The 17,088-nt window shown below is 48.8% G+C and overlaps 2 protein-coding genes across 7 annotated transcripts in view; both read right to left on the bottom strand.

Annotated features, from left to right (window-relative positions):
• Positions 1 to 55: 55 nt before the first annotated feature.
• NXF1 (nuclear RNA export factor 1) lies at positions 56 to 13,311 on the bottom strand. 4 transcript variants are annotated; one of them, XM_027090009.1, is made up of 22 exons: positions 13,079 to 13,311; positions 11,858 to 12,026; positions 8,353 to 8,536; positions 7,974 to 8,133; positions 7,088 to 7,171; positions 6,871 to 6,975; positions 6,667 to 6,747; positions 6,484 to 6,553; positions 6,262 to 6,350; positions 6,022 to 6,129; positions 5,729 to 5,838; positions 3,867 to 3,903; positions 3,327 to 3,395; positions 3,175 to 3,230; positions 2,936 to 3,043; positions 2,761 to 2,819; positions 2,539 to 2,654; positions 2,373 to 2,415; positions 1,696 to 1,768; positions 1,036 to 1,218; positions 481 to 623; positions 56 to 364 (listed from the first exon to the last, which is right to left on the bottom strand). In XM_027090009.1, the coding sequence occupies exons 2-22, from the start codon at positions 11,883 to 11,885 to the stop codon at positions 291 to 293; spliced, it is 1,980 nt and encodes a 659-aa protein (XP_026945810.1). In that variant the 5' UTR covers positions 11,886 to 12,026; positions 13,079 to 13,311; the 3' UTR covers positions 56 to 290. The 4 variants fall into 4 exon arrangements, with proteins under 4 accessions (XP_026945810.1, XP_026945811.1, XP_026945809.1 ...); XM_027090011.1 differs by having other exon boundaries at positions 61 to 364; positions 481 to 541; XM_027090010.1 differs by lacking the exon at positions 11,858 to 12,026 and having other exon boundaries at positions 481 to 541.
• Positions 13,312 to 13,438: 127 nt separating this feature from the next.
• Positions 13,439 to 17,088, bottom strand: part of STX5 (syntaxin 5) — a 28,533-nt gene continuing 24,883 nt past the window's right edge. For 2 of the 3 annotated variants that reach the window (XM_027090026.1, XM_027090023.1), the window contains exon 11: positions 13,439 to 14,191. In XM_027090026.1, coding sequence (XP_026945827.1) covers positions 14,032 to 14,191 — 160 coding nt within the window. In that variant the 3' untranslated portion in view covers positions 13,439 to 14,031. The remainder of the gene's footprint in view (positions 14,192 to 17,088) is intronic. The other variant, XM_027090024.1, reaches the window with a different exon arrangement.

The raw sequence follows: 17,088 nt of genomic DNA on the forward strand, positions 1-17,088 counted from the left end.
CGGCCCCGCCCGCGCTTGCGAAGGGCAAGGCTAAAATAACCCAGCACACTGGACACAAAATACAGTATCACTCTTTATCTTAAAAAGTAGGGAGGATCCTGGGATAAGTACACAAAGCACCTAAGTCCTTCGGGTAGTTTAGTGTCAGTTCTACAAAGTAAGCTTTGGCTTCCTGGCACCAGGGAGGCTCAATCTTCCCGAAGTCTTCAAGAAGGCAGGTAAGGAGAGGGATCCAGCAGTCACAGTCACAGTCACAGGGGCCGAAGAGGAGACATCAGGACAGACGAGGGCTATTTACAGGGATCTTCTGGGGCATGACTATGGATTACTTTATGAATGCCACTTCTGGGATCTCGCCCTTGGCCTTAGAGAAAAAATAAAAGGTCAGTAGAGCCAGGTGGCCCATGCCCGCGTCCCAAGCCTACGTGACCCTCTTGAAGGCCTGGAAATCTCTTTTAGCCACCTATTCCCAAACTTTACCTTGAGATGAGTAAAGGCCTGGGCAGATCTGGTGTAGTCCCAGTTGTTGTCCTGAAGGCACCTGGAGTAGGGCAAGAACAGGCACCTCCATTAGAACCAAGACGCAGTCACCCTGATCTCTAAATGCCACTTCAACATCCATTCTATGGAAACACTCACCACCAACAATTACATACATTCTTGCACTCTTTATACAAATGAAAAGTTGGTAAAAATCCATCTATCAATGGTCTTTCGATTACAAAGAAATATTAAATAGCTATCTATTTCTATTAAATAGCTAACAGAAATGAGACTAAGGTGAGTTTTATACTAATAGGGAAAGATGTTCATGGGATAAGTAAAGTATGTTGCAGAACAGTATAAAAGAGGGACTTCATTTTGACTTTAAATGTTATGCTAATGTATGCATAGAGAAAATTTTTTTATGGACCGTCTTTTTTTTTTCTTTAAGTAATAAAAAAAGTTCTGGCTTTAAAAATTTTAGGGGCAGTCATTATTCACCAGCAGCCCTACCCCAGTTCACCCTTATTCCTACACATGTCCAGTACTCACTTCTGGGACCACTCAAGGTTCATGCCAGACTGGGTAGAGAATGCCTGCACCATTTCCTGCTGCTCTGGGGAGAGGGTGGGCACTGGGCTGGAAGAAGGTGTGGGTGCAGGCATGGCAAAGGCTCTTTGGATCTCATCAGGACTGGCATTCCGCACAAACAGCTCATCATTTACGATGCACAACCTTGGGGACAAAAAGCACCTGAGACAGCTGGACAGACAGACAGATAACCTCATCCTCCCAACATCATTCCTATTCTCACTTGACACTCAGATCCTTTCAATACCCACGAGGTCCCTTTTTCATTTCCTCCCTTTCCCATGGACTCCATGTATGGGATTATCTACCAAACACACTAGAATTATACATTCTCCCCCAACACTCATTTACCTTCACAACAGACTTAGGAAGTGAATATTGTTAAACCACTTTTCAAATGAGGAAACTTGCCCTAAGCTAGAAGTGGTGGAGCCAGGATGAAAACCCCAGACAGCTGGACTCCAGAGCCAAGCTCGTCACCACTATGTGACCCTCCTCTGATCACCCCCTGCCTTTCTGAATGTCTGAAGATACCCAGAGGACCGACTCCACCCTCCCCAATCTTCACAGTGGTGGCCATGGATTGGGACTGGGACCCCATACGGTAAGTCCAACACTCACCCTGAATTGCTGGCAGGAACAGCGACGAATGTCCGGGTAAAGGCTCGCAAAGAGTCCCGAGATTTTCCATCCACTGCAATGATAACAATGGTGACAACCTGTCAGAGTCACTCATGTTTTATGTTTTCAAACAGCTTCTCAAAAATCATGGTCTTATTTGATACAAAGAACCCTAAGTGGGCCAGACAGGGATGATTATGTGTGCACAGGGGAGCACAGTGGGGAGGAGTATCAGAGGTCAGGGAGGACAGTAATAACAACAACGCTGTTATCCCACTAGTGGAGTGTGTGTGTGCCAGGCCCGGTGTCAAGCATCTTGTACATCACTTCACTTACTCACCACAACACTGTGAGATGGCTATTACTAACCCCCTTCCTTTCACAAATAAAGACTCAGGCTCAGAGGTAATGTAAATTGCCCACAGACACAGAGGACCAAAGTTGGGATGGAAGCTCAGACCTGCCTGACTCCAAAGTCTGTGTCCTTCTAAACCTCAGGCTTTTCCCATATCCCAGACAGGAAAAGACAGGTGGAGAGGGTAGGCTTGGGGGGAAGAATGAGAGAAGGAGGTCAAGGAAGAAGAGAGAAGAGAAGGTAGCTGGGAAGCTAAGAGTGCTGAGAACGACTAGCTGGGAAAGGGACCACTCTGCAAACTCGGCACTCCAAAGACCCTCACCTTCTTTGAAGACCCCATTGACAGAAAAACACAGCAACGTGCTCTGAAAGAGAAGCAGCAGCATCAGGTACCACGTAGGCTCCCAGCCAGAGCCCGAGTCCTCCCTGCCTCTTAACCGCCCCTTCCCCAATTCCGCCCTTCTGCCAAGGAAGACATAGGTGCTCACTGTCTGGGCGCTTATGTCTACCACGAAGGAACTGACGTCATGCTGAGTTTTGGGCAACTCATTGAGGAAGGCCACAACATTGAGACGTGTGTGCTTTAGCAGCCGGAACCGCAGGGCTGTGGGAGGAGGGGAAGCCAAGGTGAGCAGCTGCCACACTCAGCCCACACTCAGCCCCTTCCCATCCCCTTCTCCCAACCTGTTCTGCTCACATCACACACTTACTAGGGTCTTTAAGCTTCTTCACATTCCTACTATCTTTGAAGTACTCAGCTAAGTTGCTTCTGGGGGGAACAGGAGAAAAAGGAGGCAGTGGTCAGAACGGTGTGCATGCGCACGTGCTGGCCTGTATTTGCTGAGAAACTCTGGTCCTGGGCAGGTTCCGGGATGTGACACTCACCGGGCAGGGTTCTGGGGGGTGAAAGGAATACTCAGAGAGCAGCAGGCCCCATCGTGGTAGGCATCCAGGAGCTGCTGCCGGTCTCCGGAGTCATATATCGCATAGTACCTATGAGGAAAACAAAAGGGAAAGCCTGAGCTCCACAATCTGGGGCCGCACAGTGACCGACAGCTCCCGAGAGCGAGCTGTGCTGGGGCTAGCCCACCGCCCCCCAGCCTGAGGTGACCTGAGATACTCACTGCTGCAAGAAGTGCAGGACCAGATTCTTCAGGGTCTCTGTTCCAAAGTAGCTTCCCTGGAATCAAACAGATATTAGGACCACGTAACCAGGACTCTCCTCCCAACGTGAGCGCTAACTCTTGTGCCCCCAACTGCGGCCCCCTCCACTCACCTTGCAGGGAGGTAACACTGTGGGGGCTTCAATGTCAAAGGCAATCGGTGGGGGTAACTCATGGCCGTCCTGCAGAAAGAAAGTGACAGCCGACGATATAAACCAGACAGAAAAGGCTGGATGAGCACTCAGATGGGAGAACTAAGAGTGAGGGGTCACAGGTCAAGTGTCAAAGAGACATGGCAAGGGTCCATGAATCCTGATGGATGCAACTTTTGTCTACAGGTGTTTTTCTGGGAAGAATGATTATATTTTCAGCGACTGTGAAGCTGGGGAGATCCCAGCTGGGAGAAGGATGTCAGATCTCATTGTTCTACCGGCCCTTCAACCCTCCCTCAAAGGTCCTCAATAAAATGGCTTGATTCCCCCCACCCCACAACCAGGGGGAAAAAAAAAAAAAAAAAAGGATTAGAGACTTTGTCAGATTCTCAAAGGGCTCCATGTCCCCAAATCAGTGATCATACAAACACGTTAGGCAAGACTTTGAGGGTGCGAGATGCTATGCTCCTTAGAAGAGAATGAAAAAAGTTAGGTACTTACCAGGCGTAATAATTTGGGAAATCGCTCTCGAACGGCGCTGTCAAGAATGGGACAGAAATGAGTGATGTTTCAGAGCCACCGTGCCTCCTGGGCTGCTCTAGGGGTGAATATACCAATGCCCGAGGGACAGCCCATCCCACCCTCTTGTCCTCACTCTTTCCCAGCCTCTGAGCTCCAGGAAAAATGGCCCCAACTCCCCACCTCTCCTGGGCACCAGAAATGACTGCCTCGGAGGACGACCCTCTCTTCTCTGAGTGACTCTGAACACGCCACAGAAGCAGCACTCCCGGCCCAGGCTTTAAGCCAGGACCTCCTTTCCCTCCCTACCCCCCTTACCTTCCACCTACTCACCTGTGCAGCCCCCGGGAGGAGGGAATGGGGTGGGAGCCCAGGGGCTCCACTGCCTCAACAGGTATCCATCACTTCTGCCAGGTCTGGCCACGGCCAAGACCAGAACACACCGCAGAAATGGCACAGGATGTTGGGGCAGGGAGATGAGCAAGGCAGGGCTCAGGAGGAGATGAGGCCAAGGAAGCAGCGAGGGGACGAAACGGAGAAGAGAGAGAAAAGGCAGGAGAGGAAGGAGCCAAGGAGACGGGGCCGATACTGGCGAGGAGAGAGAAAGAGGAAAGAGAAAGCAAAGGAAAAGCGAAAGCACTACACGGCAAAGAGTCATTTAGAAAGAAGAGGGAGAACAAAGGAAGAAGCCACCTGACACAGCCCTTTCTTTCAGCTCCCTCTTCCCTGTGGTCCACGGAGGAAATGGGAAACAAAGCCCTGCTGCGGCGGGAGAGCAGCTGCTATTGGCCAGGTCTCTTGTCTGCTACCTGGGTTCCCATCTGAGCTGGGCGTGGGAAGCGAAGCAGCCATGGGGACAGGAGACCTCCCTCAGAAGGGGTGAGGGTTCAGGCCCCTGCAAAGTTGGGGGGGTGAGGGTCTGTGCCCCACCTCTGTTGGCCCCCAAGTTCTCTCCTGATGGCCCCTCTGCGACTGTGCCTGTCTTAGGTTGTTCCTTCCCTGAGGAATCTTACCCGTCTCTGGCTAACCAGCCATCCTCCGGGGCCAAGCAGGGAGATGTGAGGTGTGCGAGTGAGCGAGGTGCAGCGCCCCCAGAGAAGGTCAGTTCTCTGTCACCTTGGTAGCCTATGCCCCCGTGGCCTCCACGCCCAGCACCTGCCCTGGGATTCCCTCGCCAACTGGCGGGGCCCCGGCTCTGGTCACATGTCTTCGGGAACCCAGGTTTCTCCTCCAGGGAGGGCCCAGCTTACAGCACTGGGCAAGAGAGACCGATTGCACGGCACCAGCCACCAGGAGGCCTCAACCTCAGTGTGGGCAGGAAAGCCCGGGCACCAGCCTTGGGCAAGGAGATTGTGAGAAGAGAGCGCCTCTTGGCAAAAGGGCAAGAGGGGCCGTTGCAGGACAGAGGAAGGAAGAATTTCCATCAGCAGGAAGTCCCAGGGAGGGAGGGCTTTCTCTGCCCAGGGATACCAGGCTCTTGGCTCAAAGCAACTCCATGTATGGGGCATGATATACAAGATATGTCCCCTAGCCACGGTAAAAAAGGGAGCTGCTCTTCATGGAACAACAGGGTAGGGGGAGTGTAGAAAACCCTGTGTTCAGGAAGGAAGGAGAAAAGCCACAGAACCAGCAAACAGGCAGACAGGTGAGAAGAAAGGAAAGGAGGCCTGGGGCAAAGCTGGGTGTCACGGATGGACAAACGGGAGGAGCACATGATCCTCCCCAAGGACAGGTGGTTCCAGCTCAGGGCTGCACATCTGCAGACGGGCACTGGTCAGGGTGCATCAGCTCAGCCTCCTAGGGGGTGAAGGTTCCCAGGAGGGGAGACAGAGGTTAAAACTGACCTGATGTAGGTGGACTGGTCTCGAAAGGTATCACACAGGGTGTTTCTGTCAAGCCACAGCTCTTCTAGCTTCAGCCCTTTTATCTTGTCCAACTCCCGCTCAGACTTTAGCTGCAAAGGATGGGGAGAAAAGGCGGGAAAGACATGCTGGTAAAGGGAGCCAGCTAGATTCCTCCCACCCCCAAGCCCCACCTCATCCCTTAAATGCCCTCCCTCGCCTATTGCTGCCACCAGGCAAGCTCTCTCCACCCTCTGCCCACCCCATCCAAAACACAAACAGGCTCTCAGTCTCACCTCATTTCCAGAAAGATCGAGGATCTTTAGATTGGGTGCTTTCTGCACAATGCTGGACAAGTCATCCAGCCTGTACAGCTTGTTATTGCTCAAGTTTAAGGACAACAGCTGTGGGAAGAGAAGAATTTAGAGGAAGCACCAGCAGCAAGGGAATCTGAAACAAACCTGCCTCCCAACCCCATCCTATCTATCTATCTATCCCACCCTGCTTCCTCCCACCTAGTGGGACAAAGGCCTCACCTCAGGGATGTTCTCTTCAATGATTCGCAGGGTGGCTGCCATACAGCTTCTACGATTCAGGACAACATCAATGTTCTGGGCCACCAAATCTTCAGGAAGGAAAGGGAAGTCTGAGAGGGCTCACCCAGGCCAGCGTTCCCACCAAACCAGCCTCAAATGTTCCCTGCCTGACAGATCCCCCTCTGCCGCCACCCATCTGAGAATTACTGCTATCAACCGTACCTGGGTCTGAACGGAGGCCCTTGAGGTCAAGTGCTTGCTGGGAGCCATCGTATCGTTTGCTCATGACCAGCTACAGAGGAATACAAAGGATTCAGCGGTCACTGGAGTCGCGTGTGGGCATGGGTGGAGGGTGAGAACTGGCAGGACTCGGGTGGAAGCACCCATCCCTTGCGGCTGCCTCACCTTTAGCTGCTCTGCTTGCTCTGGCTTCAGTTCGTTCTGCACAGTGTGGGGTGGAAGAGAGGAGTTGATGATGATAGATATCTGCAGGGGAGACACGCATGGGCACGGTGAACTCCAGGGAGGCCTAAGCCCCAGGACCAAGACCCAGTCCATGCCCTGAGCACCAATCCCCACCCCCAACCAAGCCAGGCCCTTCACACATACCCTGCGGTTCTCCCGATCCAAAATCTTATAGTTGACAGCCTTCAATGCAGAGGCAGTACTGGCATCCTCAACAAAAAACAGGGCCCGTGTGTTTTCATAGTGAAACTGCAAGAAGAGAAAACAACAGCATTGGACTTGGGAGCCCAGAGCACCCCCGTGCAGATGGTACCTCCACCTGCTCCTTGGTCCCCAGCCACACACCTGGGCCTTCTCTTACCTCAATGGGAGTGAAAGGGATGCTGCACTTGCTCTGAATCATGCTCAGGAGCCATGACTTGTCATATTTCCTGCCATAAGGAATCTAGATGAGAGAAAGAGAAGAGAAGGGAACAACACATAACTAATACTGAACAGCAGACCCACTCTAGCCCTCCTTTCGTATCATCTGCCAAGCTCTGAAGAAACGGTCAATTAAAGGGTTTCTGGGGGGACTTCCCTGGCGGTCCAGTGGTTAAGACTCCTCGTTCCCAATGCTGGGGGCCCAGGTTCGATCCCTGGTCAGGGAACTAGATCCCGCATGCCACATCTAAGACCCGGTGCAGCCAAATAAATATTTTTTTTAAAAAAAGGTTTTCTGGGAACTCCCTGGTGGTCCGGGTTCAATCCCTGGTCGGGGAACTAAGAAGATCCCACAAGCTGCATGGTGTGGCCAAAAAAAAGGGTTTCTACTCAAGCCAAACACGAACTCCTTAACCTCCTTTGTGTCCATTTATACTTATTATTCCTCAAAAGATTCAAATTGTTTGATTCTAAAAGTTCCAAGACATCATTTATAACCTGCCTGCCCCTGAGAGAACTCAAGGGACCCCCAGCTCCACACTCAGCTTGAGTCAGATGGAGACACGTGGAGGCGTTATTCCACCTCCCAACCGCAGTTACCACATTTCCCTTTAGATGGCCTCCCCGTCCTACCTGTCCCCTTCTCCTTTTCTGAACCTGCTCTTAGGTGTTCTAAGATATTGACTCTTAGGAGAAAGAATGGTTACCTGATTGTGGAGTTAACAGCTGAGAACACTGATTTTTTAATGTGAAAAGTAAACACCTTAACTCTGAGCCCAGCCCCCTATAGCTCCCCTGCACCATGTACTTTCCAAGGTACTCACTGTAATCTTAAACCAGTTCTTTGAGGTCCCATCCTGGCTGGTGCCAGCCCCTCCCCTCTCTGGAGGAGCTCTATCTCTCCGCAGAGGCACAGTAACATGAATTCGAGACCGCTCCTGCCAATTATCACCCCTACGGTTGGGTCGTGCAGCATAGGGGTTGCTGTGGGGAGGGAGAGAATAAAACACTCAGAAAGGTCAGGAGTGTCTTCTCAAAGACTTTCCTGCACTGTTACCAGGACCACAACTAAGACTGCTCAACCATTAAGCAGGTCCTGGCATTTCTCTCTCTTCCAGGCGGGAAGAGAAATGACATGGACAGTAAGAGGGCTACATAAATGAGGGGGTCGATAAATTCAAACCAGATCAACTGGTTACTTACTATCGTACTCGGGAAACATCCTGGGCATCGCTCATTGCCACATCTCTGTTCTCTTCCTCAAGGCGGGAAGACCGAACAACGAAACCTCCTCTTCCAGACCTCCGGTTCCCCTCACCATACTTCCACCGGAAGGGGCCCCGGCCTTTCTTTCTTCTTTGAGGGAAACCAACACGATCATCGTGCTCTGGGGTTGGGAACAGAATTTTAAATGAGAAAATACATCACTGGTTCAGCTACCTTGCCTGGCAACCACAGCATCCGGCACCCGGCACTATCAGATGAGATACACACTCACTACAGAGACCACCTCCATGCAAACTCTTCTGCCTGTCCAGGGAAAGAACCCTCTCCGTGGGATGGCAGCAACAGGGGAAAATGATTGGAAAACTGTGTAAAGTCTTTAGAAAAATGAAGCAGAAACTGGAACTATAGAAAGAAGAAGCAGAATGTGGAAGTGAGAGTGTCCCAAGTTTAACTGGATACAACTCAGAGCCCCTGAAAGTCATCTGAAGTCTGCTTTTCTCAGCCTCCCAAATCTACTTAATCCCACTCAAAATTTTTTTTAACTTTTAATTTTATATTGGAGTATAGCTGATTAACAACGTTGTGTTAGTTTCAGGTGTACAACAAAGTAATTCAGTTATACATATAAATGTTATCTATTCCTTTTCAAATTTTTTTCCCAATTCGGTTGTTTGAGAATACTGAGCAGAGTTCCCTGTGCTATACAGTATGTCCTCGTTGGTTATCCATTTTAAATAGAGCAGTGTGTACACATCAATTCCAAACTCCCTAACTATCCCTGCCCCCCCACCCTTCCCCCCTAGTAACCATAAGTTCATTCCCTAAGTCTACCCTCACTGAAAATTTGATCAGTCACAATAGTTACATCACAATCACAATAATTACATCAGCTCTCAGTAAACAATACTTCTTTTGCCTATATAGCACAGACATCAGTTACAAATATGACCAATTTAAGGGCTTCTTTTAGGTCTTGTTCTCTCTTCAAAAAACTAAAAACAGAGCTACCATATGATCCAGCAATTCCACTCCTGGTTATATATCTGGAAAAAACAAAAAATACTAACTCAAAAAGATACATGCATAAATTAAGAGGTTGGGATTAACATATACACACTACTATATACAAAACAGATAATCAACAAGGACCTACCATAGAGCACAGGAAACTCTACTCAAAACTCTGAAATAACCTATATGGGAAAAGAATCTGAAAAATAGATATATGTATAACTAAATCACTTTGCTGTACGCCTGAAACTAACACAACATTGTAAATCAACTATACGCTAATGTAAAATAAAAATTAAAAAAAAAGGAAAACATCAAAACTAAGAAAAAGGGAAGAAAACATATAAGCTTCACTTGCTTTTTTTTTAAATCTTTAACTTTTTATTGGAGTTTAATTGCTTTACAATGCTGTGTTAGTTTCTACTGTACAGCAAAGTGAATCAGCTATATGTATACATATATCCCCTCTTTTTTGGATTTCCTTCCCATTTAGGTAACCACAGAGCACTGAGTAGAGTTCCCTGTGTTATATACCATATGAGCTTCACTTGTGTTCAGGGGGGATAAATAAAGATACATGCATCCCAAAGTTCATAGCAGCACTATTTACAGTGGCCAAGATATGGAAGCAACCCAAGTGTCCATCAAGAGACTAATGGATAAAGAAGATGGGGTACATATATACACAACAGACTCAGGAGGAGATGAATACTACTCAGTCATAAAAAAGAATGAAATACTACTCAGTCATAAAAAAGAATGAAATTTTGCCACTGCAACACCATGAATGGACTTGGAGGGTATTATGCTTAGTGAAATAAGTCAGACAGAAAAAGACAATTATTGTATGATAGCACCTACATGTGGAATCTAAAAAATAAATATATTCAGCAAAACAGAAACAGTCTCACAGATATAGATAACAAACTAGTGGTTACCACTGGGGAGACGGAAGTGGGGAGGGGCAAGATAAGGTTATGGGATTAAGAGATACAAACTACTAAATATACAATGGATAAGCAACAAGGATACATTGTACAGCATGGGCAGTGACAGCCATTACTTTGTAATAACTTTTAATGGAATCGAATTTATCAAATACTGAATCACTATGTCATATACCTGAAACTAACATAATACTGTAAATCAACCTTACTAAAAAAAACTAAATAAATAAAATTCTTGTTCTTAAACTGCCACTCTGAAGTGAATGTGGAAGTGTGAGTGACCCAAGTGTAACTGGACACAACTCAGACTCCCTGAAAGTCACCTGAAATCAGCTTTCTGTCAGCCCACCCAAATCTACTTAATCCCAAGGTGACCTCTCTCACATCTCAGAAAACCAATCACAATGATTACATTAGCTTTCAGTAAACAATACCTCTTTTGCCTATACAGTACAAACATCAGTTACAAATATGACCAATTTAAGAGCTTCTTTTGAAAGCCTTATTCTCAAACTGCCACTCTGAAGTTTAGGGAGTGAGCTCTTTGTTTCCTTGGTCAGAAATGCCTCTTAACTCAGGAGACAACTCCTAAATTCAGGTTCTAGTGGCAGCTAGGGTGTTTCACCAAGGGTCCTCAAATGTTCTCCAGGAATATGATCCTCTGAACCCTGGTGGGTAGGAATGGCTTCTTAAAAAAGACGCATGATTCCCCAAAAAGGTCTGTCTAATGCGTAATACTCTGCAAACAATGAACCTCAAGAAATGACCCTAGGGAAAAAAATAATAAATGAATAGAAAGCGCAGCTAACGTTCATTGAGGGCTTTCTCCAATGCCAGGCACTATGCTCCAGGCACTTGACACGAACCATCTCGTTTTAACGCACACACGGAGACAAACTCAGGGGGTAGGTACTGTTTCTATCCTTATTAAAGGGGTGGAAAATCAGGCCTGAGTGTTTAACTCACTCAAGATTGGCATAGCCAACTCAGGATTGAAACCTCGGCTGTCGTGTGCTTTTAACCACTACTCTGGACTAAAACCCAATGTAGTGTTCGGACTAGAACATCGAGTTAGTGTGTAGGTCTAAAATATTAAGCCAAAGCCGCGGCGGGTGGGGGGGAGGGGAAGGGGGCAAGACCGACTGGACGCGCGGTAGAAAATAGGGCACCAGCGGCCCAAGAGCAGGGCACCGACTCACATTAAAGAGTCTGGCAGCCAAATTGAACTGACAGGTATCAACCATCCACAAAGTTCAAAGGAATCTCATCACCACGCTGCCGAGCCACCGGCTTCGAGCCGCAGGTGCTCGCAACGCCAGGATTCCGGAATTAACAAGTCGGGCACCCACCCTCAAGTTCAGCCAAACCCCCGGGCTGCCTCGCCCCGGGCCGGCGCCGAGCACCGCCGCTCCCCGCGGACGCCGGGCCCCTCGCGGCCTCACGCCCCGGCGCTGCGGCCTAGGCCGGCGCTGCCCAGCTGAGCCCAGATCGTCCCGCTCCCCAACCCAAGGGCCGGCACTGACCGTTGTACGACTTCCCCTCGTCCGCCATGGCACACCGAGAAAGGGAGGGCTCTGTCGCGGGCCGCAACCCAGCCCAACGTCCGAACGCCTAGGCGCTCCAAGGCGAAGTGCTCCTGCGCTGGGTGCCACCGCTTTTATGGGGTCGAGCTCGTCACAGACAGCCGACGTCCTACAATAACAGGCGGGGCCGCTGGGACATGTGCGTACGCATCCGACGAGCAGACGCGCCGGGGGCGGGACTTGGCGCTGCACGCCCCGCCCAAGACCCGAGCTCGCGCAGCCCAGAGTTACCGCGAGTTCGCCCCGCCCCCTACTCGTATCCGTCCGCCGCTAGACCAGCACCACAAAGGTAGGGGCTCAAGCAGAGAGCTGGACGCTACAGCCCAGGATTCCAAGAGGAACAGAGAAGAGGAGCCACAAGAAGTGCTGCCGAGGAATGGGAGACCAAGGGCCTTGGAGTGGGAGTGACCGCTCATAGACCCCTACGGGGATCCAGCCAGGGCTTAGGTCTCAGCTCAGCCCAGCCCTTTGCCATCTGCGTTATCTATGCCGTGCTTTCCTCGCCTATAAAAATAGAAAACTAGAAGGTAAGCTCCAAGAGAGCAGGGACTTGACTAATTCATGGCTTTTTTCTCCAGCACCTGGCTCAGTACCATACCTAGCACGTAGCGGAAACTCAACAAATATTTATGAAATAAGCTTCCTATCTCTGCGTTCCCCCAAGAAGAGTTGCAGAGTCAAATGAGAAAAACTGCATTTGTCAGGCTTTGGTCGTCTTCACAGACCGCCCCACCCACCACCGATGTGCTGTGCTAAACCCACATCGTGGGTCAACTGGGCAGTGAAGATGCAAGCAAGACCACCCTCTGAACACAGGCCAAGGGGAGAGGAAATATTAAAACACCAGGCCTAGGAAAGACCTGGGCTCTCCTAGACAACCGCCCCCCCCCGCAAAGTGCTATGGCCAGCCCAGTGTGATGGTGATGGTCCTCGCTATAGCTTGAGCTTCCTTTGGGTGTGTGAAATGGGGGAACTCCGGTGACCTCGGCACGATGTGGTCGTGGGTCCTGCTCGGGACTGACGAGCATATTGACCTCCCTGGAGGGTAGGTGTTCCAGGCAGGTCTCTACTTCATTCTCGTGTGACTAGCTTGGATTTGGTGAGGGGCTTCGAGGGGACCACGAGCCTCAGCTGGAGCTGCGAACAAACACTTCTCTTCACCTTTCACTCCTGGCAGCAGGCAGAACTCCTGCTTCATTCAGCCCAAGGAAAACGTGGGGCCAGCTGGTTGGAGGATGCAGATGAAACAGGTCCAAATACTTCTGGAGATGGTCCTGAAGTTGCCACCCATCAGAGACCCACTCTGAGATCCTGCTCCCCACTTTGAAGGGAAGTTTCCATGCTAATTAAGTGCTGCTGCACTTGGTTATCCCCTGCTGGAGGCAGCTGTGTGCATAGAGCCCAAAGCCTGGCCGCTTCGGGCCATCAGCCCAACCCTTTCAGTTATAATATTGGGCAGTGGGCTCACTCCACTTGCTGCCTAGGCCTTTTGACGCTCCCACCCAAAAATGACAACATGGCTAGTGAGGCTGACAGTCTTGTTGTAATTGGGAGAAAACAGGCTGCAGCACATTTGGCAGATTGAGAGTCACCTGCAGCCAAAGTTGGGGTTATGCAGGCAGCCGAGGGGCTCAGGGCCCCCTGCCTCACATGGTGAAGAGAGGAAGAAGAGGTCAAATTCTAATCCAGATGGGAAAGTTGGTCCCTGGGCCAGTTTCACTTCCTTTCCTCACTCTCAGGAAGGTGAGGAAGGACATCACCTCCCCTTGCTGCCAAAGTTTCTTTTGCGACAGGCTGGGGAGGGTTGATAAAAATCTCCTAGTGGAGACAACCTGCGTGATGAGCCCCCAGTTGGCCTCTGCTCCCTTCCAGCCACTTCACAGCAGAGTCCAAATGCAGAACCGTGTGTGTTTCATGGGCTGGAGGGTGGGGAGGGGAGGACAGGGTGGCCAGAGGAAAGGAGTGGGGGATTGGGGGCAGTGGCCATTCTTAGCAGTTCCAAGGAAGCAGGGCCTTTCTCCCAAGCATCCTGCACAGGCTCAGTGGCAGCTCTGGCCACCTGCCCTCCCAGGAGGGTTCCAAACCCCCATGGAGTGCCTCAGAGTGGAGAGGGTTCAGGCAAGGAAGACCACAAAGATGATGAAGAACACAATGAGGATGAGGAAGATTTTGACCATAAGCCACCGGTTGGAGGTGACCGACTGGAAGTACTTGAGGATCTCTGAGTGGGCGGCCTCAACATCCAGCTGGGCTCCCAGCACGTTCTCGTCGATCCTGGGGATAGGGCCGGGAGGAGGGGAAAGAGAATGACACTGGATTAAAAAGAATGCTGTTGAAGTGTATTTTCTGCATGTTTATATATTTGTATTGATATATAGAAAAAGCTCTGGAAGGGTAATATAAACGAGTCTTGGCTGTGGTTTGAAAATCAGCTCTGCAACTTGTTAGCTCATGACCCCAAGCCAGTCATTTAACCTCAGGTCTCATTTTCCTCAACTGCAAAGGACGGAAAAATGAGGATAACACAAATCGTAAGTTTGTTGTCAATCTTAAATGAGTTATATAAAGTGCCCAACCCATACTAAGAGGATCCAAAATGTTATATTTTTTTGCTCATTGGTATTTATTGATTTTTGTCTAATAAACAGTATTGCATTTGTAAAAAGGGGGAAAAGTTCACAGACCATTATGGTAAGGAAACCCTGGTTCTGAGTGAGAAAGGAAGAAAAACTTGATGATGTGGACAGAAAGTCAAGGGATAAGAAAAGCCCTATATTAGGAGAACATGTCTCTCAGGATATAGAGAAGTTCTCAGAAGAATGGCAATCTCTTGAGACACTGCTGAGGAAAATCAAACATATCCCAGCTAAGCTGAATATGCAGAGTCCTAAAAACCAAATATAAACCCTGGTCTTTGCAAAGGGATTCGCTGGGAGCAGGCACCTGTGGGAGCTGTGAGGTCAGAAAAGTTGGTGGAGCCTGGTAATCAAATAGGAAGTGAGAGGAAAGGCTGGGCCAGTGGCTGCAAGTCCAAGGTCCTGGTAAGGTGGTCATGAGGATGGCGAGCTAATCTCTGTCCAAATACAGGAGCCTGGATTGTAAACGGCTCCCTGTTTATGTCAGGGAGGCTAAAGTTATCAGGTTTCCTAGCTTTTGGCTATAACTACATTTCTCAGTGTGGATGCGTTTGTCATCTCATACCCAATTAAGCTCATTCATATCGGCAATTATAATGGCTTTGCTTAACAAAAGTGGAAAAACAATGAATGCAATCTGGCATCTAAAAGATTTTAAATGGGAGTCTGTGAATGAAATCTAATACAAGGAAAGAAATTACTATTATTCTATAGTAATTTTAAGACAGAAAACTTCTTTAAGGAAGAATGTCAGCTAATAAATGCAGAAGGAATGAGCAAATTAGAAAATTACCATTTTGCAACACACACTCTCACAAACGAATCAGGCAAGGACCATCAGGGGGCTAAGGAACTGGAAATTCACAGGGACCCAAAGCATCACTCCACAGATGACTCAGTCTGATGGTTACCCCCTTGAACAAGTGGCCAAACTTGGTATCACCAATAAAAGACATAACCTCGGGCTTCCCAAATACATGGAACTTAAATTTAATCATAGGGAAAACAGGGGACAAATAAACATGGAGGACCTCGTACAAGAGACGCTGGCCTCTTCAAAAAAAAAGTAAGTATCACACACACACAAAAAACAAAAGGCAGACTAAAGAGACACAACCATCAAATGAAATGTATGAATGTTGCCTGAATCTTAAATTCAAGGAAAAAAGCTAAAAACTTTTTTTTTAGACCAGTTGGGGAAATCTGAGTATGGACTGAGTGCTGGCCTGTGCTGGAGAATCGTTCATGTTCTCAGGCTCGATAACGGTCCTGTGGCTGCTCAGGAGAAGACCTATGTTTGGCAGATGCTTGCTGAAGTATCTGGGGATAAAATGTCATGATGTTTGCACCTACTTTTAAATGATTCAGAAAAAAAAAAAGGTGAGAGGAAGCAAATGTGATAAAATGTCAACAGTTGGTGAATCCAGGTGAAAGGAATATAGGTGTTCCTTATGCTATCCTCCCAACTTTTCTATAGTTTGAAAAATTTTAATTTACAAGTTGGAGGGAAAAGGAAAATGACTAACACTACATCAGCAGTTTTTCTACCTTAGAAAAACATAAGAATCGCCTGTTGAGCGTCTCAAAAACGCAGATTCAGGCTTCCCTGGTGGCGCAGTGGTTGAGAGTCCGCCTGCCGATGCAGGGGACACAGGTTCGTGCCCCGGTCCGGGAGGATCCCACATGCCGCGGAGCGGCTGGGCCCGTGAGCCGTGGCCGCTGAGCCTGCGCGTCCGGAGCCTGTGCTCCGCAACGGGAGAGGCCACAACGGTGAGAGGCCCGCGTACCGCAAATCAAAAACAAAAACAAAAACGCAGATTCTTTTTCTTTTTTTTTTTTTCTGCCAAGCCAAGTGACTTGTGGGATCTTAATTCCCCGACCAGGGATCGAACCTGAGCCCACAGCAGTGAAAGCGTGAAGTCCTAACCACGGGACCGCCAGGGAATTCCCTGGCGGTCCCGTGGTTAAGACTCAGCGTTTTCACTGCTGTGAGCCGGGGTTTGACCCCTGGTTGGGGAACTAAGATCCCACATGCCACAAGGAGTGGGCAGAAGAAAAAAAAGCAAATTCTTAGGTCTCACATTCAGAGATTCTAGGATGGGGCCCAGGAAACTACATACTGAGAACTTTGGACTAAATCAGTGGTTTCTCACGAGGGCGCTCAAATCCAGATCCACTGGCATTTGCAGGAAGCAAACACAAGAATATCTGGGTCTATTTTAGAAACATCATCCTTTCAAATTTTCAGTTTCTTTTTCATATCATTGCACACAAGTTTTCTCTCCTTTGTTACTTCCCTTTTATGTTTCAATCTACTGCCAGATTGCTTCTGAGCCACTCAACTGAAATTGCTGGCACTGATCCAGTTAATCCAAGCCCCCTGATCCAAGTAATGCTTGAGGATTCACACTTCCTTTCTCAGGGGCACCAAGAAATAACGACCCCTTTCTCCCTAAAATTCTTTCCACCTCAGCTTCACATCTCTGCTTTTTTCTCTCATCTCCCTAAAACTTCCTCCTCAGTCTCTTGGACAGA

The sequence above is a fragment of the Aethalodelphis obliquidens genome, unplaced genomic scaffold (genome assembly GCF_003676395.1).
Source record: "Aethalodelphis obliquidens isolate GAN/ISIS:26980383/991018 unplaced genomic scaffold, ASM367639v1 scaffold69, whole genome shotgun sequence".
Lineage (NCBI taxonomy): Eukaryota > Metazoa > Chordata > Mammalia > Artiodactyla > Delphinidae > Aethalodelphis > Aethalodelphis obliquidens.